We start from the raw sequence: 26861 nt of genomic DNA on the forward strand, positions 1-26861 counted from the left end.
GATTGCGGGAAGTTTCTAATTTATTTAGGTAGATTTAGAAGTTTTCTTTGTAATTATTTTTCTCGAGATAATGTACGCCTCGAGTCCACGCTCAAGTCCTGTCTGTAGTGCGGACAACTACTTTATATGATTGTACTTTGGATTAAGATTATATTGTATTTTTTTAAAAAAAATCTTTTAATATTTTTTAAAAAAATTGGAGTGCTAATATCACTCTTGCAAACATGAGTGCCACGTTAGCGCCATGTCAGAAATAGGCCCAAAATCGCAAAAAAAAAAAAAAAAAAAAAAATTGACTAAGTTTGAAATTTGACAAAATAGAAGATCAAAATCGGAAAAAAAAAAAAAAACAAAACAAAACAAATATACACGACCAAGGTTGCTATTCGAATCTCCAAATTATTAATCTCTTGTGAAATCTCAATCTTTCGATCTAAACACAATCATATATATCTTTTATAGTTGATTTTATAAGATTTGGTTAATTTAGGGAAATTTTTATGCCATGAACAGCCATGATGGCATACAAGACTGTGAGAGCAGAAAGACAAGTGAGGAAATATGTTCATATGTTACTTCATCTGGTTTCACTTTGTTTGGGGATTGTGGGGTTACATGCAGTCTTCAAGTTCCATGAGAAACAACAAATACCCCATTTATATAGCTTCCATTCTTGGATTGGCATTGGGACCTTCTCATTGTTTTGCTTGCAGGTATATATAACTTACTTACTTGTAATTAAGAGATTTAATTTCAAATTTAGATGCCATATCTATTGATTTCGTAATAACATCGTGTCATATTACCATTTCGATTTCCTTGATCATTCGTCAAAATTTAAATTTATCAGTATATGTTATCAAAGAACCTCAATGTGCTTCATATATATTGAGTACTAATACACGGAACACATGCGTTGCATGTGCATAAAATATATATTATTTGAAATTAAATATTATTTTATAAACTTGAATTTAATTATAATTAAATCTTTGGATAATGTGATAGTGGTTAGGATAATAGGGATAGTGGAACAAAATGTGAGAAGTTTTTGAATAAGAAATTTACTTTTTTGGACCTCCATTATTAACATCTTAGAAGAATAATAAAGGATAAATTTGAAAATACATTAAAATAACGAAATATAGTTTTTCTATGGGGCTTATGTATAATAATAATAGTAAAGATATATATTTTTATAAAAAATTTGAAAACATGCTAAATTTATCTAGCCATGTTAAATGTTATTGATTGGTAAAACAGTTTGGCTTGAACTGAAACGAAATCGAATTTCTTAATTAGATAGTTTCTGGTTGGTTTCCCATTTCCTTGAATGGAAAAAATAGCAAAAGTCAAACCGACAATTTCAAATTTTCAATATTCCGAAACCAAAACTGCACAACCTGAGATGTGTGTAACCTTTCAGCATGCCCTATTAATTACAATTTATACCAAAATTAGGTCTCCATTTCATGCATCGATCTATTTGTGAGATGAGCTGACTATAATAAAAAATTGATATTTTTTAAATAAAAAATAATAATACTTTTACTTGAATATATCAAGTTAAATAGAATATTTTTCAATTTGTGAGACAGTCTTAGGGGGGTGTATTCAATCTGGAGAATTATTGACTTTTATGTATTTTAGAAGTTTAGAGGTATTCAATCATGACTTTTATATACTCTATAGAAGTCTAGTGGTATTCAAAATAGACTTTTATAGAGTTTTAAAAGTCAAGTGGTATTCAACCTTGACTTTTAAAAACTCTATAAAAGTCTAGTGTTATTCAAAATGTCAATGAACTTTTAATAACTCCATGAAAATCATGAACATACAAACATTAATGCTTAAGGTACAACTATATTTTGTAAAAAAAAGTCTTTGGTATAACCCAAAGATTTGGATGGATTTCTAAAATAATAAAACTCATAATTTTCTTTTTTTTCTCACATTTTCTCACTCCTCACTATCTCACTCCTCTCTATCTCCCTCTCTCTCATATTCAAAATGAATCTCCTCTCTATCTCACTCTTTCTCATATTCAAAATGAATTATATATTCGTTCTTTTCCTAAAATCAAAATAAAAAATATTATTTAAATATTTGAAATTTTCAAAATATTTTGTGCTTTTTAAATTATGATTTGTGCCAATAATTATAATATTTAATGATAATAATATATGATTCAAAAAATTATAATATGATTTAATTCAAATATTTGAATAGTGGATAACAAACATGATAAAAAAATAAAAATTGACAAATAATTTTTTATGATATAATTTATAATTTATCATATGTTTTTTTTAAAAAAAACTTTACACAATCGCAAATTTTTTAGTTTATAATTTTGTTACGTTAATATATATATATATATGTAAAATAAATGAAATCCATTTTCATCAATAAATTAAAAAAATATTTCAAATAAATTTATTATTTATGTCAAATAATTATTATTTCAAAGGAAAAAAAAAGAAAAAGAATAAGATATATTAAAGATACATGAAAAGTTTACAAATCTCTATAAAAGTCCTTCAAAAGTCTACAAAGAATCCATGCAAATTTGTTTGTAAATCCGTGAGATTCTACAAAAGTCAATAAAAATCCATCAACTCAACAAAATTCTCTCATTTTAAAAAGTCACTGAAAGTTATTAAAACTCTGGATTGAATACACCCCCCTTATATGAGTTTTTGTGTCATATGAATCCACTCATTTTAAGTTTTAAAGAGATGATTCCTATTCGAATTCGATGATTGACTTTTTATTTTTTTAACTCTGCCATTACATATTTGTAGTGGTTGTTCGGGTTGACGATGTTTTTGTTTCCGAGGGCTTCCTTGGAAACGAGGGCGAGGGCGGTCCCGTGGCACGTAGCCGGCGGTAGAGTTCTGCTATTTATGGCCATATGCACGGCGGTGACAGGTTTGATGGAGAAAGCCACATTCTTGGAACTAAAACTTCACAATGAGGCTCGTCTGATCAATTTCCTTGGGCTGGCGATTCTCCTCTTTGGCATTACTGTTGATCTTTCGATTTCACTCTCGCGTTTTATATAAATTTTTTTTTGGGAATGCAAAGGAATAAAAATGTTGTTATATTTCAGAGAGTGAGTTTTTAGAGAAGTAAATAACTGTCTATGGGTTGATTGTGGCTTGTGAATTGTGATTGATACATTTGTACACTAAACTCTTCTGGGATTCATGCTAATTCCGTACTACATTTTTTTTTTGAACCTGAAAAGAGATTTCATTAAAAATTGGTAATTACAACTTCTTGTAACCAAGAAGGAAAATCATAGTTAATCCAAACATAAGATTGAGAAGTACGACAAGAAAATATGGCGTGCCTATGAGCAGCCGAGTTGGCAGAGCGGCGCATAATATAGTACCACGAATTTGTTCTATCGAGAAGCCTTCAGGAAAGCAGATGGCTCTCTCACCGCTTTAACCACTTCTAGAGAATTTGAAATCGCCCAAACCTGTGATAGATCGCAATGCATACACAGCAACAGCCCTTGGAGAAGAGCAGCTAATTCACCACCAAACACATACCTAGGGTGGCGAATTTTGGTAACATAAGCTGGCAGCCAAAATCCTGTTTATTTAATGATAAGCCAAATCTGCTTTGCCATTAGAGCTTTATTAAATTCAAACAAGCTTCGAAAACCTAAACCCCTCATCTGCTTAGTTTTACACAAAGAACTTCATTTCGCCCAGTGTAAACCTTTGTTCTCCTTTGACGATCTCCACCAAAATTTATCACATAATTGCTCCATTTCTCTGCAAATAGAAGTAGGAATTCAAAAACATGACATCGCATAGATTCGAACCGCGGCGAAATGCACATTATACACCCGATCCCTAAGTGAAGAGAATTGGACTCTTTTACTTCTAAGAGAAAATGTGGGAAGTCCAAAATATAACTCATGTCCCTTAACCACTTGAATGTCCAAAACTCTCTTAATGTCATTGCTCATGTGATTCGAAGTGCTTGAACAGATGTAAGTGCTGAATTTAAAAAATTAACCACTTGGCCCGACACCAATTCATATTGTTGTATACAGTTTTAACTTGGAGACAATCTTCTAAAGTGACTCTGAAGACTATGAGACTATCATCGGCAAAGAAGACGTGCGACACAATCGGACTGGTATTAGCAATTTTTACCCCTCCAAATAAACCCGAACAAGCAGCTCGATTAATAACAGAAGATAAACCTTGCGCACACACTGCAAATAGATACGGTGATAGAGGATCACCCTGTCTCAGCCCACGACCCTGCTTAATCTCTCCAAATATAGCATGGTTAACATGAATGGAATAGGCGACAGAAGTCACACACCTCATTATAAGATTAACCCATAAAGCCTATTTTAACATAATAGCTTAAAGAAAACTCGACTCCACCCTATCGTATGCTTTGCTCATATCAATCTTGAGTGCTGCATTGCCTGTTTTCCTATTATTGTGGTGGCGAATCCAATGCATACACTTGAATCCAATAATAACGTTGTCAGTTATAAGACGCCCTGGAATGAATGCACTTTGAGACTGATCAATAATATGTGATAGGATCTATCTAAACCGATTTGTGATGGCCCTTGAAATAATCTTTAAACAATTATTACGTAGGCCGATAGGTTATTTTGGAGATCGAGGCTCTTCCACCTTTGGAACGATGGAAATTGGGGTTGAATTCCATCGAGAAACATCTCAATTGCCACTTAGAATAGTGAGGGCAGCAGACGTAACCTCCTCCCTAATGAAATCCCACGCTTTTTGAAAAAAAAAATAAAGCCGTAAAGCCATCTGGACCCGGAGCCTTTGAAGGATGCAAATCAACTACTGGTTTACGTATGTCACCTTCCGAGAAATGCGCATTTAACACCGCATTAATATCATCAGTAACACTCTCCTCGACAGAAGATATCACTGTATTAATCACCTTCTGAGAAGGAATGCAAGATGAAAATAAATTGTTAAAATAATTCATCACAATACAAGCCATACCAGATTCATCTGATCTCCAGTTCCCAGCAGAATCCTACATAAAACCCTTAATAAAGTTATGGGATCTTCTCTCCGAAGCATAAGCATGAAAAAATCCTGTATTGCGATCATCGTGGTTTAACCAATTAGAACGTGATATTTATAGATAGGAGTTTGGAAATTCCGATCGATCACCATGGTTTAACCAGTTAGCACGCGATCGCCATGGTTTAACCAGTTTTTGACTTAACCAGTTAGCACGCGATCGCCATGGTTTAACCAGTTTTTGACGATATGTGCATTACTTGTGATACGATACGCGATTATATGAAATATTTTATTTAAGAAAAAATTGCAAATTTAATCTTGTATGTTTGTTATTTTGCGATTTTGGTCCTTTATGTTTTCATATTTCATTTTAATTAGTTCCGCTTATTCTGATTTTTGGCAATTTCGATACTTTTTATTCAAAAATGCTTACATGGCACTGTACACGTCACCTTCACATCAACACTGAATTGGTGTCAAGTCAATGCCACGTCGGAAAAAGGACTACAATTGCCAAAAAATATAAAAATATCGGACTAAAATTGAAATTTGAAAATATAAAAGACTGAAATCGCAAAGTGACAAATATACAGGACCAAAAAAGCAATTTTCCCTTTATTTAATGATATTCTACAACTTAATTAAAATATTGTGCATATACATATATTGAATTAACAAGTTTTAACTCAACAAATTTAATTTAGATAATTTCATAACTTCTTTTAACTAAAAGTTTTGATTATCATTCATCTATCATATATAGTTCTAATTATTGTAAGAAAATTTAAATAAAATTGTTATTTCATTTTTTTTAGAAATTTATTGATTGAATTGTCATTCATTAGTAATATTACACATAAAAATATTTTATTTATTGTGTTTTAGAGCATTTAATACATGATTTTCAAGTTGAAATAAAAAATACAAATTGTGGCTACGTCCTATGTGTTGTAAATTCATCTTTTTTTCAACAAAGTATTGTGTTTCAATCATATTATTTGCATTAGTATTAATATTCTTATTGTTTCACTCAACATATGAGCCGAGCTTGAACTTGTTCACAAGCCATATAGCATATTCACAAATATATATAAGAATTAAACTCAATCTAGATAAACGAATCAAATTCGGCTTTTAATCCATATATATATATATATACATTAAATGAACATATACGCGAGTTTCCTAAACGAGCTGAGCTCGAGATCGAGCCTGTGAGCCACCTAAATAAGCCGAGCTCTATCTCGAGCTTGCGATCCTCTTAAACGAGCTGAGCTCGAGCTCGAGTTTTCGATCTTATTAACGAACATGTTCACGAGCTCACGATCCAAACATCCTTAAGCTTAAGCTTAGATCGTGAAAATTGTCGAGCTCGAAATTAATCTCGAGCTCAGCTCGATAAACTTAAAAAACGTACTCGAATGAGCTTCTTACTGAGATAAGCTCCGAATAACTCGCAAAAAGTTCGATTCGTTTACATCCCTATACAAACTTTAATAGGTGCTTATTGGATAATATATTGGACTGCCATTGTCCTAAATTCTCTAAGTCCATCTCCAATGGAGCACAAAAAAGATGTGAAACACCAATTTGTTGCTCCATTTTGGCCTCCAATGGGGGCGCTATTTTATCGAATATGTGTATAGAGAGGGAGGTGAATACACACTTTAAAAATATTTTGAAAACTAGTCTTACAATCAAACTGCGTTACCGGATCAATTGTAAACATTTTGCTTAACAAACATTTGATTGAGATAACTGATCTGATCAGGAGAAATGATTATCACGCGATCACCATGGTCTGGATAGCTTTAGGAAGACTGAAATAAATTTTACACAAAATAAATGTAAGGAAAACGAGATTTTTTATTAAAGTTTGAAGCTAAAACTTCTACGTCTCCACTTATTATATTTCAAGAAGAATTTAAACTAGAAGAATTTTATTTATACAATAACTTGCACAAAATCAATCCAATCAACCCTTGAAAGGAACTCCTAGTACAACAATTCTCTCAATCATATACTTTATTATTAGAATTACAAAATACAGTAAAACTACAACAATGCTTCTCTCAAGCTCGACTTAGTATCACAAGATGATCACTCAAATTGATATGATATAACAATAAATGTGTGAAATAAGCTCAAATTAGTCGGTCTGGTTCATGCTTGAGAGAGAAAATATTAACGACTTATAGAACGCTTTTATGCTTGATGTTTTCAAAGATTCTGAAGTCCCGAGAGGGATGGCAACTGTATACATCTTCAAGTATTTATACTGTAGAATATTCAACTTTAAAAAATATATCCGATTTTATCCACAAATATCCGAAAATCAAGCAAAATGTGCCACGTGTCCTTGTGATCTTTCCAAAAATGGTATTAACAAAGGTGGATCAATTTGAATGTGGTCGGGTACGAATTATAACATTCAATTCTCCAACAACTTGTTTGGATTTATCTTCAACAAACTGGAATGATTTTGTATGATGCTCGGAAGAAATGATTGATCTGGTCCGATTCTATAGTGACCACTTCGGAATCATCAACCAATTCAAGACCTAAGCATGCAATTAAATTTTAAATAAAAATAATCAGATAAATCAGCAAAAACTGGAATACATCAAACCCAAATCGAAAGAATCATTTAAAATACTGGTTAAGGTACAACCATATCAAAATTCAGTGTATCAAATACAATCCCAGATAAAACAACTAAAACAAATAACCAGAAATTCAACGGCACTGCTCCTCGTCTCGGGGCTCACTGTTGCCTACGTCTTCCAACCTGAGGCTTGCCCAGTAGAATGGGGTATCTAAGATGAAAACAAGGACGTGAGCGCTAATTTCCAGTACAATAAATATGAGTATACAAACCTGTATGTGCATGCATATGACGTGGACTGGGTAATTGGATCAACAAGAAAAACCCATGCTCAGACTGGAAGTGCCACAGTGCATAGTATCAACTTGTAAATACCCATTTGGATTACTAGCACAAACATCCGGATGTAGATCTGAAATGTCTAGGAAATATCACAGCCCTTCCGTCCCTTCAGCCACTGTGACTCATGATGTTCAATCGTCCACAAACTAGGGCTGAACGACCATACTAAACATGACTATCTCGAAAGAGATATGGCTCAACGTGATACATGGACATGCAACATATGAGCAGTAATACATTCATATCATGGAAGATAAAAAGTAACACATAAGAATACATACTCAGATGGATATCTCAGTTAGTACTTACGTACCTCTAAAGGTCAAGTCTAGGTGTATAGGCTAGTATCCAATACTATTATCAAATGTATATTTTATCACTTATACCATTCTAAAAGCCTTAACTAAGCTAATAGATACCCCAAACTTATCAAAGATCTCAGAGTATTAAATGCGTCCGTCGTTAGCCCACTGATGACGATGGCCCCAAAATCTAGGCACAACTATGCTACGATTCCGGTACCACCTCGCTATCGCCCGACCCTCAATACGACGCCCAAAAGCCTTAAAATAAAGACTGAAAGGAGAGAGAGAAGTGTGATTGGTGTGAAAAGAATGGCAGCCTCGGCCCTCTATTTATAGACAAGAGTTCGGAACTTCAGATCTCTGGTTCGGAGCTTTCAATTTGTATTCACCTAATGCATGTCATGTGATTGGATGACTCACTGTTTCAGGTGGAGTTCAGACCTTCCGATCCCTGGTTCGGAGCTTCTGAACTGCCTTGATTCAAATAACCAATCATACCCGTACCCTGTCTATCTTGGAGAGTTCGTATCTTCCGAAATTTTTGGTGCTTCCGAACACATCCTCTCCATCCGAACTAGTTCGGATCTTCCAAACTTTACATGTTATAGTTCAGACCTTCCGAACTGTTCAGACCCTAGATACCCATCGCGCCATTTCCAAATGTATTGAATCCGATTTTCTACATATTTTCCTCAAATAAGGGTTCCTTAATCATGTTGTAATCATTTAAACATGCTTAGACAGTTTAATTGCTTAATTGGGAATCGGGTTCTACATTCTCCCAACCTTAAAAGATTTCATCCTCTAAATCAGGTAACTTTTATAACAACATCATTTATTACAACAAAAATGATGATACAACTGAGGTTTAAAACGAAACACAACAAAAGAATTACAATTCAAAAAAACTCGGTATGTTCAGTATGCATGCGACTTTATAGTTCCCAAGTGGCTTCTTCGATACTTCGGTGCTGCCACTGGACTAGAACAAGAGTAATAGTCTTGTTTTACAATCCTTAGATTTCTTGTCCATAATGCGAATTGGTTTCTCCACATAAGTCAGATCCTCATTAATTCGAACCTCGGACGGATGTAGAACATGAGACTCATCTGTCACATACCGCCTCAACATAGATACGTGAAACACGTCATGAATACTAGAGATACGACGGTAAGTCTAGCCTGTAAGCTAAATACCCAATTCTTTCCAGAATCTCAAATGGACCAATGATTCTCGGAGAAAGCTTCCCTTTGAGAAAAAATCTCAGAATTCAACAAAACTACGAAACCTTCAGAAATATATTTTCCCCAGATGAAATTTTAAGGGTCTACTCTTGGTGTTTGCGTAGCTTGCCTGTCAAACCTGTGTGGTCTTGATCCGTTTCTTGATCTGATCGACAATATAAACAGCTTGTTGAATCAATTCAGGTCCTTCCACTTGTCGACCTCCGACTTCTTCCTAGAACAATGGAGTACGACATCGTCGCCCATAAAGTGATTCAAAAGGTGTCATACCTACCCTGCAGTGATAGTTGTTGTTGTACGCAAAGTGTCAAATGATCTTTCCAAGCTAGACAAAAATCCATGGTACACACTCTCAACGTATCCTCAATGGTGTGAATGGTTCTCTCAGACTGAACATATGTCTCAAGGTGATAGGTAGTACTTAAACTCAAAGTAGTGCCCAATTCTTGCTGAAAACTTCCCCAAAATCTAGGAGTAAATCTGGGGTCTTTGACAATGCTCGCTGGTACACCATGCAATCCTACTATCTCTTAGATATACAAACGAGTCATATGATCAAATGTATAATCTCGGTTATATGGATAGAAATGTCCTGATTTGGTGATTCTATCCACCACTACCCACATAACATTGCAATTCCTATATAACAATGGTAAATGAGTCACAAAGTCCATCGTGAGATGTTTCCATTTCCATTCGGAATTGGTAGTCTAAGAAGCAAACCTCTAGATCTCCGGTGTTCAGCCTTAACCTTCTGACATAACAAGCACCTATATACATACTGATAGACATCACGCTTCATATTTTTTCACCAGAATCGAGTTCTTAAATCCTTATACATTTTCGTGCTTCTCGGGTGAATGCTAAGCTTGCTCCGGTGAGCTTGGGCTAGAATTTCCTATATCAATTTAGAATTTCGCAGTACCACAATCCTTCCTGAAAAACACAATGTTCCATCTATCTAAAACATGAAGACATATGTGTTGCTTTGTCAGCTAGCCTAACTAACTTATGCTCTTTCGAGTAATAAAATTGAGCTTCTCTGATCTTAGCATACAAAGCTGGTTCAGATAGGTTGCTAGATATCCTAATACTTTCCATCCCTTTCTTGTGTTGAAAATGGAATCCCATCGAACAACATTCTTGGATGGTACTGGCAACCACATTGGTTTGAAGAGCAGATATCCTCACCTTGCGACTACGAGCATCTGCTGTGAGATTTGCTGATCCCAGATGGTATTTGATCTCACAATAATAATATTTAATTTTAGCAAATTCATCCATCATATTTGGTGCATATTCCACTCTTCTTGAGTAAATATATATTTCAAGCTTTTGTGATCAGTGCAATCTCAAATATCTCTCCGTAGAGATAATGATTCCAAATCTTAAGTTCAAACACGATGGCTGCCAGTTCCAGATCATGAACTGGATAATTATCTTCGTTTTTCTTCAACTGGCGGAATGCATAAGAAATCACAAGGCCATTCTGCACCAAAACACATCCCAATCCTATCTTGGATGTCAGTATATACCCTCCAAAACTTGACGGTAGAGCTAGTACCGACGTAGAAGTCAAACGCCCAAGAATCTCCCCAAAACTCTCTTGACAGTCTGATGACCATTTGTATGGTACATCCTTTTGAGTGAGTTATGTTAAAGGTCTCGCTAACTGAGATAAATTTGCGATAAATCATTGATAATAACCTGCTAGACCCAGAAAACTTCGGATCTCAGCCACCTTCGTTGGGCGTGGCCAATTCAGTACAACCTCAATATTTCTTGGATCAACGAAAATGCCTTCGCTGGATATAACATGACCAAGAAAAACCACTTGATCAATCCAGAATTCACACTTGCTCAATTTCGTATAGAGTTGATTTTCTCGCAAAGTTTGCAAAACAATCCTCAATTGTCTCACATGATCATTCATACTATAAGAGTAGACCAAAATATCATTGATGAAATGTTGTCATTTTGTTTTATTTAATTTTTCCTTTTTAACTCCAATATTTCGCTCAGATTAAGCGCCACCTGCATTTTCATCACTACTTAAGTTAATTGAAAAATAATGTATTCCATGATAACCTGATATTGGAGTCTTTGGTGTTTGAGTTTCTGACTGCGGTGAATCCAAGTTTGTGACATAAATTTTAGGTACTGGGCTCGATGGATGGATGTCACCAAATAATTTTTCAAGATCTTTCATAAAAGGTCATACATGATCAAATTTGAATCATTTACTATAATTAGGATCTTGCATGAACAGATCTTTTTCTTTCTTCATCTGCATAAAAATACCCCAACTCATATAAGAGTTTAAATTAGTAAAGAAAATAATCTTAAAAAAATACTCACAATATCCTTTTCAGATGCAGCACAGGGTTTGAGTCGATTTGACGAATCCCATCCCCTTAATCTTCCAACTCGACTCAGTATAACTTTTATGCGACACTGCAGTGATCTTTTGTTACGTCCTTGTAAGGTGTTTGGTTTGATGGTGTTGTAAGATTATTTGACACGAGCCCAGAACTGGTATTTCGATTGATTGATACCGATGATAGGATTTTTTTTGTTACGTCAAAATACACATGATATAGAATCATGTCTTCTTCAACAATTTAAAAATCAGTTCTAGCATTGGATGTCATTGGTTTGCTTGGAAGAGATAATAAGATTGAAATTTGTATGTGTGATGATTTAATGAGCCAGAAATAGTTTATTTATACTAAAAAGACAATAAGATTGTAATCTCATCAAACGACCAAGATTACATGTTATGATCCAACGGTCTTTTTTTAGAAAATATGAGAATCTAATCCAACAATGAAGATAAGATGAAAATCTAATCCAACGGTCATGATATAGATGAGAAATACAATACAAAGGTCATGATTTAGATCGGAATATAATCCATCCAACAATCATGATATAGATATGAAATCTACTCCAACGGTTCTGATGTAGATAAGAATATAATCAATCCAATGGTCATATTCTTAAAAACCATTATATAATGTTATCGAATTATCCTATTTTCCCACACCACTCATTTTACATTCTAGCTCATCTTCGTTGTCGAACAATGAAGATGAAAAACAGAACGATTGGATGAATGTTGTCGAGAATTTTACAAATAAAATAAAAGAAATTTCAAATGTTATAACTCATGAAGAGCAAGAGTTGGTTGTTGTGTACATCATCCAATGAGATCAAGGAGCAATACATAGAGGTTCGATTCCAGGTCACGTAGTCATCCATCATGATCAAGAAATCTCCGATCGTAATCTGTTCAATTGATTACTTTCCGAGAATCTAACATATAATGAAGCAATGTTTCGAAGACGATTCCGAATGTCTCGAAATTTGTTCCTTCATAACGTTGATGCGGTAAATAATCATGATTTTTATTTCATACAACGAAATTATGGTGTGGGGTGGCTCGATCTATTGACTATTTAAAAAACAACAGCTGCATTGCGAATTCTAGCATATACTTTACCCATGGATGTCACTGATTAACATATCAAAATTGAAGAATCTACTGCAATTGATTGTATGCAACGGTTTTGTCGGGCTACAGGGAAAGGTTTTGGAGAACGATACTTGAGATCAACTACTTCCGATTATGTTTCCAGACTACTCTATATTGATGAACAATGAAGATTCCCAGGGATGTTGGGAAGTCTCGACTGTATGCAGTGGAAGTGGAAAAATTTTCCAACGGCTTGGGCGGGCCAATATGGAGGTCGTAGTGGTTCTTCAACAATCATTTTAGAAGCAGTAGCTGATTACGATCTTAGGATATAACATGCATATTTTTGTATACCTGGACCCAATAATGATATAAATGTGTTGGAGGATCCGATTTATTCTCTAACCTTGCACAATGTGCAAGGTTATTGCTCATATTGTTCATTATACAATTGGAGGAAAATGATATCATATGAGATATTACTTAGCTAATTGTATTTATCTGAAATGATCAACTATTGTGCAAAACATTCATGATCCACATGGTCCAAAAAAGAAATTTTTTACAATGAAACAAGAATCTTGTAGAAAAGATGTGGAGCGTGCATTTGACGTTCTTCAATCACAATTTACAATTGTGGCATCCCAAGCACGTGGTTGGAAAAAAGTCATTTGCATGACATAACAACATCATGTATCATAATGCACAACATGATTATCGAAGATGAACGTGACCTCAGTGCATCCATTCAAGATGCGAGAGAAACACAAACTCCGGACGTAGAAATGATTGTTGATGAGAATATAAAATTTAGAATTTATAAGTCGATATAAAAGAATAAAAGACAAAGATGATCATGCTCACTCAACATTATGGAACACTTTAATTGATCATTTGTGGGATGAATATAGTCGTTCAAATTTTTGAAGTTGTACTCGTACTGTATTCGTATGATATTTGAAGTTGTATATGTATTATATTTGAATTTTTATTCGTATTATGTTTGAAATTGTATTCATTATTTTTGAAGTTGTTTTCATATTTATGATCAATTTTAATAATTTTCACATATTAATTTGTATTATATATACTTTAATTTTTATAATAATAATTAAATCATAAACTTAATTTTTTTTACATTTATTAATAATAAAATATTTTTATATAATAAAAATATTAATTGTATTGCTAAATTTGTGAAAATATATTAAATAAAGGATAAGAATTAATATATGTAAAATAAAAAAATATTCCAAAAATATTCTTTTTGATGTAAGATTTGAAGTAAATAAGTTGGAGATAGATGTTGTATTTGGTGCAGAAATCACACTATTTTAGTGCAAAACTTGCCGTAAAATAAAGTTTGTGGTAGGAGATGACCTAAGAAAAGTTTTTCTCTCCCAATTTTTGTAATTTATATGTTATTTCTCTTTCTCACAATAAGCACTAACATATTATCTCAATTCCAATTTTTCAAGTTCAATCCACCTTGATGGAAGGTGAGAAAGAAGATTATTCCTTTTTTTTTAAGAGAGAAAAAAGATTATTTAGAAGATACAAACAAGAATTATCAACAAAGAATTTATGCTAAGGTATGGAATATTTCAGAGTCACTTAATAAAGTTTGTTTCCAATATGATATATTTAATTGTTTGCATAAATATACATTGTCATTAAGAAACTTAATATTTTGAGTTATGAATAACAAAATTTTGAGTATGATCTTTTAGTCAATTTCAATGATTTTGTGAAATCTATTTCTTTCTTGCTGTAATTTTTTTTAATTCTGCTCATGTTGGTTCAATAATTTCTTAATTGAACACTTGATATGCTTTAAAGTGGATACACCAATGAGATTCCAAAATCAAATGAAGCATGAACGTAAGAAATAAGATAGGGGATGCTCGTTCCATTATCTCATTTTTTTCCACCAATCATGTTCTTAAAAAATGGTTGCCACTGATTCTAAGTTTAAGGGTAAAATGGTCAATCTAAGTGAAATACATTGGGTGTCGACTTGAGCAGCATAAAAATCATTGGGGTAATTTGAAATTAATACATAGTACAAGATCCATTGATGAAAGAGAACAAAAGAAGAGGGTGAAAATAGAATTAGGCGTAGAGAAATATCTTCTAAATTAAATTTAATCCAACATTTGTCCACCCACCATCAACTCGAAGGCCAAACCCAATGGCTTCGATTTCCTTTTTGCCTTCCCATTTTCGACTCTCCCATTCTCTTCTCCAAGGTAATTGATAAATTTCATCTTTCATCCTTCTCCATTCTCCATTTTCCATTTTCCATGTAAAGCTACTCAAATTACTCATCTAAACTCAGTTTTCTTTGGGTATTGAAGGTCTTAGGAAGAACAAGAACTCCAACATTCTCTGCTGCAAGAAAAATGGGCTTGATCAGAAAATCTGGTGATATTAAATTTTTCTTTATGGAATGACATTATTTTGTTCTTTTGGCATATTTTAAGTGATGGGTTTTCGTTGCATTGATGTTACAGTGTGAGTTTTCGGGAAGAAGAACATGTGACCAGAAGGAGAGAGCTCTTGTTTCAGGTGGTTTCTGCTGCGTTTCTTCTTCCTGCGGTTGCTCCAGTTACACTGGCCGCTGAAACAGGTAGAAATTTTAGTCGCTTTGCCTTTTGGAATAGAAAAATGTGATCTTTGCCTTTGTGCATCTTAATTTATTTTATTTTGTTGGTGCAGTTTCATAAACAACAATGTTTATCAGTTATCATGATGTTGAATATGTAGGGGTGGCTGAGGAGTTTCGTGTCTACACTGATGAAGTGAACAAGTTTCGAATCGAGATTCCTCAAGGTGAGTCTGTTTGGTTTTCGGTGTTGTTTGCCATGTTATTTATGTGTGTGGTTACTTTGAAAGATAGACTGTGTTGAAGCATCTAGTTGGAGGAGTAATCACAAGGGAAGTGAACTAATTAAGCATTTGAATACATATGAAAGATCTACGTGTTGTTTCGGATCAGTTCCACAACGGATGAGAACTAGGAGCCTGGAATAGATTTGCATTCTTATGAAATTGAAATGGAACCATTGGGATAAAAAAAAAAAAAAGCCAAAAGGAGTTTCCCTTTGCTCTTTCAACTGAATTTACGTATGTAGTCTCAAGTTGTATACCCCTGTCCTCCTAAATTCGTTTCAACATAGATATCTTGATTAGATTTAGTCATTTAGACATTTTTTCGACCCACTAAAAGCCAAAATCATCTCGGTTTCTGCAAACAGGGCTTTGATGATTTTTCCTATTGGAGTTGAGAGGCTGCGTTTTGTATAGTGGTAAGCTAGCCCCGAGGCAACCAAAGATGTGAGAGTGACTTGGAGTCTTGGACCACTTTTATGTAAACATACCGTGGTATTGGACTAATATCGTTTCTTTAAAATACTAGTTGACATGTTGCTAAATCGATTCTTTTTTTCCACCAGTTGATTTTGGATGCAAATATGCAGCGGATTCAGTCTGGTGTCTGTTTTTGACGAATTAAAAAATTGTTTTTTGATCAGATTGGCAAGTAGGAACTGGAGAAGGTGACGGAGTAAGGTCACTTACAGCATTTTATCCTGAAGAAGCTTCCAATTCAAATGGTATACTTCTAGTTGTAGTGTATCCATTGCCTGAAAGAATAGGCTCATGGCATTAATTTTCTTCTGTTTTCTCCAGTGAGCATATTGATCACAGGCCTTGGTGCTGATTTCACCAGATTGGAATCATTTGGAAAAGTTGATGCATTTGCAGAGAGCCTGGTAGCAAATTTGTTATGTTCTTTCATCTATTTAACCATAAATCACTCTCCATTCACTGGCATGATATACCATGAACAAGAAGAATCCCTTTGGGTTATAAATTATTTCATTCTTACAAAATTTCTGCTTAAAAATGGAAAACCAATTCGACAGGTAGGTGGATTAGACAGAAGTTGGCAGAGGCCCCCAGGCGTTGCAGCCAAACTGATTGATAGCAAAGCCGCTAATGGTAATGTAATAATCTTTTATATTCTCGATAGACTCTGAGTTTTTCATTTATATGAAGCTAATTGAGCTGCGAGTCATCCTTCAAAACAACATTGCCATTTTCAAAATTCTCATTTTCTATTAATGGTATTCTTTTATGTTTCAACCCTTGTGAAAACTTCCAGTAGTCAATACTTCGAATGTTGTGCGTACCTATTGTTAAAGGTATGATGTCGTGGTGTATGTGATTCACAGCTACACGTTTTAACAAACAGTTTTTACGGATCAGGATTGTATTATATTGAGTACACATTGAAGAATCCCGGGGAGAGCCGTAGGCATTTGCTTTCTGTTCTTGGGATGGCAAATAATGGCTTCTACAACCGATTATATACAATTACCGGACAGGTCTGTCTTACTACTACCCATTCGACAATGGATTTGAGTCAGTGATTGAGAAACATCCTTTTCTCGAGCTCGATTCACACTGCTTTGGTTGTTTCATGAAGTAGTAAAAAAAACATGAAGTAGTTTTTGTCTTTGTTTGCAACTCATGACTGTCTTTATATGTTTCACTTCCATTAATTTCAGTTTGTGGATGAAGAGGAGGAAAAATTTGGCTCGAAGATTCGGAAAGTAAGCTAATTGCTGTTATTAGCATTGAGGTATTTGTGATTCTGACGTATCTCTATTGTTCTACTTTCTTTGTAGGCTGTTTCCTCGTTCAGATTGACATGATCAATGTGTTGGGGTTTTTCTCGGAACTTGCATGGCAGCGGATTTTAAAAATTTTCGATCTATTTAAATTTTTTCGATATATTAATTTCAGAGACGATTGAATTTGATTCGTAAAATAAAACATGCATATCAAAATTTTATGCACGAAGAAAATTTACCACACTATTTTGGTCGTGGACTTGTGGTGACGACAATCTTGTCCAACTCCCACCGCAAGGGCAAGGTAAACTTTACCGCAATTGTCAAAAATCCGGTCCACCATCGTACGTGTTTACGGCAAATAATTGGTATTAGACAATAACTCAGTTTTTTAGGAACAAAAAATCTAATACATGAATGAAATTATAAACCTCGACGGTAAGTGTGTAACAATATATGGGATAATGTTTTTAATATATCTTTGTAGTTTCCACTTTTTCTGAGTTTCGTCCTCCTTGATCTTTGATTTTCAATTATATCCCTTGTTTTTTAATTTTTATCTCGAAATTATCCCTGAATTTCACAAATTCCCTCTTTACCATTGTTTTCATTTTTATTTACTTTTTCATTTTCATTTTCTTTTCTTTTCAGCTCATCATACTTCCGAAAAATAAATTCAAGTCACATACCTTTGTTGATCAGTCGAGTTATATCCAATGGATTTTACAAACTGTTCTCACAGCCTAACCACCTAGTCACAACTGATGGTTCTTGTTGCAGATTCTTTCAACATCATCTCGCACAACCATTTTTGTTTCCTACCTCAAGGCGCATAATAATAAACTTAATTTGTAAAATTCTTCAATATGAGAGGGGCAAAAGGCCGGAATATTTCGTTCAGATATATTAAATATTATTTTACATTAGTAAACTCTTGTAAAAGAGAAGATTACTTGTTTAGTTACTTATCGTAGTTGGAACTTGGAAATACAACACACATAAACTTGAAATAAAATATTACAATTTTATTATGAAGAAAAATGAAGAGAATGTTTAATGTCGTCATCTTCCTTTTGTTTGATATTTATAGAAGTCTGTTCTCGACTTGAAATCCAGACATCAATCTTGTGCATGACATTTTATATTAGTGTTTGTTAGTTGTTGTGTTAAATTATTACTAGAAACATCTTTTAAAAAAAAGTCACATTATGGAATAAACAAATCTTGAGCCTTTTGCCAGTTGGTTCTGGTGACGTACTGAAGAAGTAAATCTCTAGAATATCTCCACTAGAAAAATAATCATTATGTGCTCAGGTTTCATATACAGCTTCTTGGATCCATTTTGGTAGTAACGCGATTTTTGGAAAACCCGATGCTATGGTATAAACTGATGACAAAGCCCCAAAATCATACCGCAGCTTAACATCCTTAGGATTACATTGAGTTTCATCCACGTCCTTGGATACTTTCCTGTCACATCCACCCAACTTGTAGCCGGATTAATTGTTGCGCTGGTTTTTAATTTCTCCCAAGTTTTTGGGTATAACTGAAATGGAAAAATTGTAGATTCGTTATTATCAACCTTAGTTTTCTATTTCTCAGTTTGAGGTTTAGTGTTGATCTCTCCCTCTTCAATCCTCGAGATGAAGGGTTGACTTGATGGCTCGAGATAAGGATCTGGAGCTTCAACTTTTTCTTGGGCTGACTGATAGAACCAAAAAATAGCATGAAAAGTTAGTAAAATGTGTCCTTATCAAGCATGATATTTTTGAGTATTCCGTATTTTCGTCTAAAATTTGAGTTTTTGAGCATTATGGTTTTTACTCATGTACTTAAGACTTTTGGCAAGAAAAAGACGAAAATTGGAGCTCGGGAAGGACCATTTTGGGAGTGTTGGGCAGAACGTTTCTCGCCTAGGCGGGTTATTTTTACCGCCTAGGCGGGATAAGAGGAAACATGAAGACGTTGGGCGGAAGTTATTCCGCCTAGGCACAATATGATAGAAAAGGAAAGCTGTGACAGAAGTTTTTCCGCCTAGGAGGAAATAAGCGCGATACGGAGGATTAAAAAGGAAATTTTATTTCAAAATTGAAGAAGGAAAGATGAAATTTGAGGACTCTTGGAAAATAAAAGAGTCGAGAAATAGGGTTACAAAGGAACTTTTGGATGGTTGCAATCAGAAGAGGCGAGAGACGAACTAGAGAGAAGCGAAAAACTAGCGTGAAGCATTCATTCTCGTTCAAAAACTTCTTCTAGACAATTCTTAGTATAAATTTTGATGTTTGTTATGGATTCTATGCATAGCTAAACTTATTTTGTTGAGATTTAGGTAATCCGACCCAGACTTTTGACTCTTGAATATTTATTTTCAACTCTTGACAAGTGTTTAATTATCTTATTGGTTTGATTCGAATTGTTGAAGCGTAGCTGACTTTTTCAATATTTTATATTGTGATTTATTTCGAAAGAAAAATTCATGATAAGAACAAATAACATAGTTCATGGATCTAAATTTACATAGACATATGGAATTGGATACATGTTGATAGTGATAGTCCAATAGGTCGAAAGCTAAGGGATTCCAAGAAACGTTCATGCAATCATCTATGATAAATAATTGAAGACTTTTAATTATTTCTTAGTATTGAATTAGTTTAGCATAACTTGAAAAGAGTGTGTTAATAAATTAGGAAATCTCGTCAAAGATATGAGTTGATTGTTGAAATTTATTATCATAGTCAAATAGAGGAAGGTGAACCGAAATCTCAACATCTTCATTAAACATTTGAATTTAATTCTTTGAAGAGTTATTCTTGATTTTTATTGATCTAGCATTTAATTATTTGTTTGCAAATAGTAGTTTAGTAGAATCAAAACTCAATTTTCGTGAAGTTTGCTAGAGGAGAATATTAAAGTAGAAATTATGCAAGACAGTATCTGTGGACGATACTCGTACTCATTCATTATGTTATAACTTTAATTGTGCACTTGCGATTATTTCAAGCATGAAAGCCATATTTATTTTCTAGATTTTTATAGTGCAAGAATAGCTCGATCAAGTTTTTGGCGTCGTTGTCAGGGGACTATTGATTTACAATTTACTGTTTAGTAATATTCTTTAGTTTTACTTAAAGTTTGACGCTACTGATCTATCTTTCGTTGCAGGAATATCTTGTTGTGCATGCTACGATCATCGCACTCAAAACTCCAAACCTTATGATCCTGAAATTGAGAGAACTTTTCATAAGAAGAGAAGACAACAAAGAGCGGTGATGGCAGATAACGATCCACCACGAGGAGATGGCGAGGACAACAATGGGCCACATGTTCACATTTCCATGATGGAATGCTCCCAACCATTCATCAATGGATCTAGGCCAAGCATCATTAGACCAGTAGTCAGGGAAAACCAATTTGAGATCAAGCCAGCCATAATCCAAATGATTCAAAACACAGTCCAGTTTGGAGGCAGTGCAATTGATGATCCGAATGCTCATATTGCAAACTTCTTGAAAATTTGTGACACTTTTAAACATGAGGGAGTTTTTGATGATGTTGTTCGTTTACGTTTATTCCCTTTTTCACTACGAGATAAAGATAAGGCATGGCTGGATTGTTTACCTGTAGGCTTTATCACTACATGGGAAGATATGACGAAAGCGTTTCTCACCAAATATTTTCCTCCCTAGAAGTTAATAAAGTTGAGAACTGACATTACGACCGTTACTCAATCTGAGCAAGAGTCACTGTACGAGGCATGGAAACGCTACAAGGACCTATTGAGAAGATGCCCACATCATGAATTACTCGACTGGCTTATGGTACAAACTTTCAATTATTGTTTATTGTCTACTTATCGTAATATGATAGATGCAGCCGCAGGTGGAAATCTCTTGAGAAAATCACATGAAGAGGGGTATGAATTATTTAAAGAGATGGCTTCTAGCAGTTATCATCCTCAGTCTGAGAGGAATATGCCGAGAAAAGCTGTAAGAATTCATCAAATTGATGCAATCACTGCGATGTCGGCTCAGTTGGATGCTCTTACTAAGAAAATTGATGGTTTGAGTGTGGGAAATGTTGTTATGCGCATTCAAGAGGTGTTTGGTGACAAATGTAGAGGTGAGCATTTTACACATGATAGTCAAGATGATAACCTTTTTATGTGCCAGAGGGGGTGCCAGTGAACCATGTGGGTAGTTAAAATCGCCCTAGAAACAACCCATATTCGAACACATACAATCCCGATTGGAGGAAGCATCCGAATTTTTCATGGGGCAGTCAAAATAATCATAATCGACCACAAGGAAATCAAAAATATAGTAAGCAACCCCAAAAGGAGAAATCCTCATTGGAGAAAATGATGAAAAAGTTTATTTCTTCAACTCAGGCTAGGATGCAAAACCAAAATGCATCGATAAAGAGTTTGGAGAATCAGATAGGGCAGTTGGCAAAAGTAATATCCAATAGAGTGCCGGGAACTCTTCCGAGCAACACTGAGAAAAATCCAAGGGAACAAGTAAAGGTTGTTGAGTTGAGGAATGGAAAGAAACTCGACGTCAAGGTGACTGAGCCGAAAGAGAATCAGGACGAGGGTGAGCAAAAAGAATCGACAGGTAAGTTATATGACTCTACACAATCACCCACATCACAGTCTAATATTGTTATTCCACCTCTGTTTCATGCAGTACTTAAGAAAGCAGAGATTGATGCGCAATTTTCCAAATTTCTTGAAGTGTTCAAAAAGTTACATATTAATATTCCTTTTGCTAGACGCTTTGATGCAAATGTCTAGCTATGCAAAATTTTTGAAGGAAATCTTAGCCAGCAAGAGAAAGATAGAGGAGCATGCGATGGTGAAATTAATTGAAAATTGTTCTGCTTTAGTGAAAAATAAAATACCTTCTAAATTTAAAAGATTCATGGAATTTTTCTATCCCTTGCATGATTGGTGATGTAGTTTTTCATAAAGCCCTTTGTGATTTAGGTGCCAGTATTAACTTGATGTCGTTTTCTGTTTTTAGGATGCTTCGAATGGGAGAGCCAAAGCCTACAAGAGTCTCTCTGCAACTGACGGATAGATCCATAAAGTATCCACGAGGGATAATTGAAGATGTGTAATGCCCCGATTTTATCTTAATTTAGTTTATTTGAGTTAATCAGAGATTACAGAGTTCAAGAGCCGACTTGATTTTGATCAGGGTCTATTTTGCAAATTTTGGAAATTTCAAGGACTAAAATGCAAATTGGGAGTTTAATATATTATCTACACTTGGGAGAAGGTTTACTAGTCTCCATTATTTCTTCTCTTTCCCTTCCATCGCCTCCTCCACCATTGTTACGCCCCAACACCCATTTCAAGCTTTCAAATTTGAGTTTCCGGTCGATCCGTCCGTTAGAAATTATTTCTGAAGGCAGTTTAGAGATCACGGCTGCGATAGCTTCGTTTTATCGTAAGTATTTCTCCGATCAGATACATTCTATTTTTGGATGTTGTTAGAATAGATTGAGTTTCGAGTATGTTATTCTTGGCAGAGTTCTGATCGTTTATTCTCAATCGGTTTTGAATTAGGACATCGTTCGGAATTGTTAGAAATTTTGGAAGTTTATTCTAAAAATTAAGTTTTAAGATTTGTTGGTTTTGAACCTTTATTGTGGTTTTAGCATTGATATGAGTTGTTTGAGATGCTGTACTGCTGTCTGTATTCTCGGTTTGATCAGTTATAGCCATTATGCCGCCAGTTTGAGTTTTGGAATATCAATCGTTTATATTGATGAGATTTTGGATTTAGGAGTTGGAATTGAGTTTGAATGGTTTGAATTGGATGGATTGACTTTGGAATTCTTTTATATCTCCTTTCAGATTCAGTTGCAGATCGTGGGGTCCGGAATTGACAGAATTCGAATCGTTGAAGAATTGATCAAGGTTTGGTATCGAGGTTACTTTATTCTTTGACTTGAATCGAATGATGTTTGATTGAGCCTTTTGTGCTTGTAGCTTGTTCGGATTGCAGCTACGTCAATCAAGAAGAGATAAGAGACGACATCGTTCGGAATGGGATGAGTTCTCGAATCGGAGTTATATTCGAGAGTCCCGAAGAAATCACATACTTGCATGTTAATTATTTTTACTTGAAATCAGTTGAATGAGTTATGATTTGCATTGCATTCATATTGAGCCAATTACCTTTGTTTTGCGGGCAAAAGAGGCCCAGAGGAGTTAGATGTTCTGTGGACTATAGTTGAGTGACATTGGTTAGCAGATTTGTTTTTACCAATTGTCGAGAAACACTCTCTATAGGTTCCCAGAGTCTAGAGGAGTAAAATATGCATCGTCCACTTCGATCGGGAGAGTCGATGTGTTGGTGATATTTTGTCCTCGGGATCTGAAATGAGAGAAGAGAACCTTTACCTTGTGATTATCCAGACTTGATAATCCTGGTTTTAAAGACATGCATTGCATTTTATGCATTTTGATTTGGAGTTATTGACATGCTATTGGAATTTCTTGTTTGGTTGTTTCATATATCACGTTCGATATATTATTTGATATGCATGTTTTGTCTCTTTTACTGGGAATTGTATTCTCACCGGATTTATCCGGTTTTTGTCTTGTTTTGTATGTGTACTTGGCAACAGGTGGGGCAGGTTCGAGTCAGAAGCTGCATGACTAGATCAAGTTGGAAGTGATAGAAGTGATGTAACACCCAGAAATTTTATTACGTAAATTCGCATGCATAATTAGGGAGATTTAAATTATTTAAATTTTAGAAATATGGATTAAATATTATTTATGTGTTATTATGTCTATTATGGGCATGATTTAATTTATTTTAGCATTTAACCCATAATTTTGGAAATTCTAGATTTTTAAGAAATTTATTATTTTGATCGCGTAGATGAGACTGTGGACGGACGAGATATTGATTTTTCATTCCTATTATTTTTAGGAGATTTTAGTAGCCATAAATTATTATTTTTGAAGTTTTTATTCTGAAAAATTATGGTATTTTATTTATATATTTTAGAAAACCCATTTTTAGCCAAAATAAGTCATTTTAATGACTTTTATTGATTTTTAAAAATTCCTTAAATCATAATTTCGGGATTTATGTTTTATATCAGATTAGTACAAATTTTAGGAGTTTAAAATTTATATTTTTATGGTATTATATCTATCATAATTATATTTTTTAAACCAATTCTTCCTAATTAAACTAATTATCCTATTTTACTCCCAAAAATCCCTCCCTACCCTACACTCAAACTTTATCAGCCGCCACCCCACCTCCCTCACCCCCTTCCTCACGTTTTCAGCAGAAACACAACCCCATAGCCAATCTTCAAGTTTTTCTTTGAGAGTTCGTCGTCCCGGGGCCGTTTACGCATATATCTTCAAGAATTATTATCAAGGCATGTTTAAATCTTTTCGTTTTACACCATATAAGCTACTACACAATCGATTTTCTGATCCATCATGTTTTTGTACTGTCATCATCGAGTTTATGCAAAAATCTTGATTTGGTGTATGACGTAACTCACGTTTTGTTGGTTTTCCTTTGGTGCATCCTCACGTTTTTTGTTGGGGATCAGTTCAGGCTGCTGGTTCAAGGGTCAAGGGATGATTTAGGGTCCTAAGGATCAAACCATAGCTAGGTTTCAGGCTGGAGAGGGGCTGGCCGAACAGAAACTCCTCGGTTGGGCAGCAGGTGCGCGGTTTAGGGTTCTGGGGAAGAGGGGCTCGCCCGACCATGCAGGGCCGGGCCAGGGCCAAGCAACGGTCAAGTTAGGACCGTCCAGATGTGTGCTACGTCTGGGCGGTGGTGCTCCGGCCAGGGACGGCCGGAGCCGGGCGGCAGCAGGCCCTAAAAGCCTGCTGCTCACGCAGCCGAGGGGAGGGGGAGGGGGAATCGGGTTGGGTTGGGTCGGGTCTTGGGGGTTCGGGTTGGGTCTGGGGTGTCGTGGGTTGGGTCAGTAGAGTCCGGGTCTGGGTTAGGCGGGCCGGGCTCGGGTATTTTAATTTTTAAGTGTTTATTTATTTAAGTGGTTTTTGGGCTTTATTAATTAATTAGAAAATTATTTGGGCCTCCAAATAATTTTATTTGGGCCTTAAATAATTTATTTATGTTAGCCCAATGATTTTTATGGGCTTATGAGCCCATGAAAATTTTTGGGCCAGTCAGTGGATTTTTAGGTCAGTCTAGGAATTTATTAGGTTAATTAAGTTAACGGGCTTAAATATTTTTATTTAGATCCAGTTAGGTTTAAGAAATTAATGTTTGGGCTTTTGGTTTAATTAATGGGCCACCTTAATATTTATTAGGCTTAGAGTGAGTGATCAGCAGTCTGGACCAACCCATAAAAATTTACTAAGTCCGGAATATATATTTAATTTATTTTATGCATGAAAGTTATTTTTAAGTATAAGTATTTTTATTAAGAAAAAAATAATTAAATATATATTACGGACACCTTTTCAGTGCATGCATTCATGAAATTTTACATGTTATGATTATGATAAATGTTGAGTATGAAAAAAATATTTCATGGAAATTGAAGTGATGTGGCAGCATAGAGGTGGTTTACCACCGAGCACATAGGTAGTAGACTACCGTCATAGAGGTGGTTTTACCACCGAGCACAGGGTAGTTTACTACCAGCATAGAAGTGAATTTATCCACCGCCACGTACGATGGTTTTTAGACTGATCAGTCGCTCATGATTACGAGCCACACTCATGGATATAACCTACTATGTTCTTTATGATTATGACATGCTCAAATGATGTTATGTATTATATGATATAGCACATGGATGTTATTTTATGATGAAAGTTATGACATGGAAGTATTTTGATGCATTATTTTAAGAGCATGCACACATAGTCATGGATTATGTATATGTATTAGTATGATTATGTGATGCATTATTTTAACCCTTTTTACAAAAGTTTAGACATGTTGAGCCTGTAGGATCACTACACTTATATGGTGCAGGTGAGCATGATGATTTCTATATAACTCCTACCGATGGCGAGGATGTATGAGTGAGCATGGCAGTGGCCCCGTAACCGTCGCATTGAGTCTTAGCATGTTTGAGTACTTTTGAAAATTTATAAAACATGTTTCGTATTTTCAGTTTCCAGTGGTTGAGAGAAATAATTTTATTATGTTTCCGCATTCGAGGTTTATGGATTTTTACTTAGAT

The 26861-nt window shown here is 34.7% G+C and overlaps 2 protein-coding genes across 2 annotated transcripts in view; both read left to right on the forward strand.

The window, feature by feature from the left end:
• The window catches only part of LOC140885135 (probable transmembrane ascorbate ferrireductase 3), a 4102-nt gene extending 916 nt beyond the window's left edge, over positions 1 to 3186 (forward strand). The window contains exons 3-4 of the mRNA XM_073292069.1: positions 514 to 713; positions 2805 to 3186. Of these exons, the coding sequence (XP_073148170.1) occupies positions 514 to 713; positions 2805 to 3065 (461 nt within the window). The 3' untranslated portion in view covers positions 3066 to 3186. The remainder of the gene's footprint in view (positions 1 to 513; positions 714 to 2804) is intronic.
• A 12001-nt stretch (positions 3187 to 15187) lies between these two features.
• On the forward strand, positions 15188 to 17897 carry LOC140884162 (psbP domain-containing protein 3, chloroplastic). Its single transcript, XM_073290831.1, has 10 exons — positions 15188 to 15266; positions 15375 to 15441; positions 15531 to 15646; positions 15784 to 15849; positions 16551 to 16631; positions 16708 to 16790; positions 16944 to 17019; positions 17287 to 17405; positions 17589 to 17633; positions 17709 to 17897. The coding sequence occupies exons 1-10, from the start codon at positions 15209 to 15211 to the stop codon at positions 17733 to 17735; spliced, it is 738 nt and encodes a 245-aa protein (XP_073146932.1). The 5' UTR covers positions 15188 to 15208; the 3' UTR covers positions 17736 to 17897.
• Positions 17898 to 26861: the final 8964 nt, after the last annotated feature.

Source organism: Henckelia pumila, chromosome 2 (assembly GCF_033568475.1).
Source record: "Henckelia pumila isolate YLH828 chromosome 2, ASM3356847v2, whole genome shotgun sequence".
Lineage (NCBI taxonomy): Eukaryota > Viridiplantae > Streptophyta > Magnoliopsida > Lamiales > Gesneriaceae > Henckelia > Henckelia pumila.

Excerpts from the sequence above, each read along its gene's own strand:
- LOC140884162 (XM_073290831.1), top strand. The coding sequence starts at position 15,209 with ATGGCTTCGATTTCCTTTTTGCCTTCCCATTTTCGACTCTCCCATTCT. Across the intron at positions 16,632-16,707 it reads AGAAGCTTCCAATTCAAATG|TGAGCATATTGATCACAGGC; the intron begins GTATACTTCTAG and ends TGTTTTCTCCAG. Across the intron at positions 17,634-17,708 it reads TTGGCTCGAAGATTCGGAAA|GCTGTTTCCTCGTTCAGATT; the intron begins GTAAGCTAATTG and ends CTTTCTTTGTAG.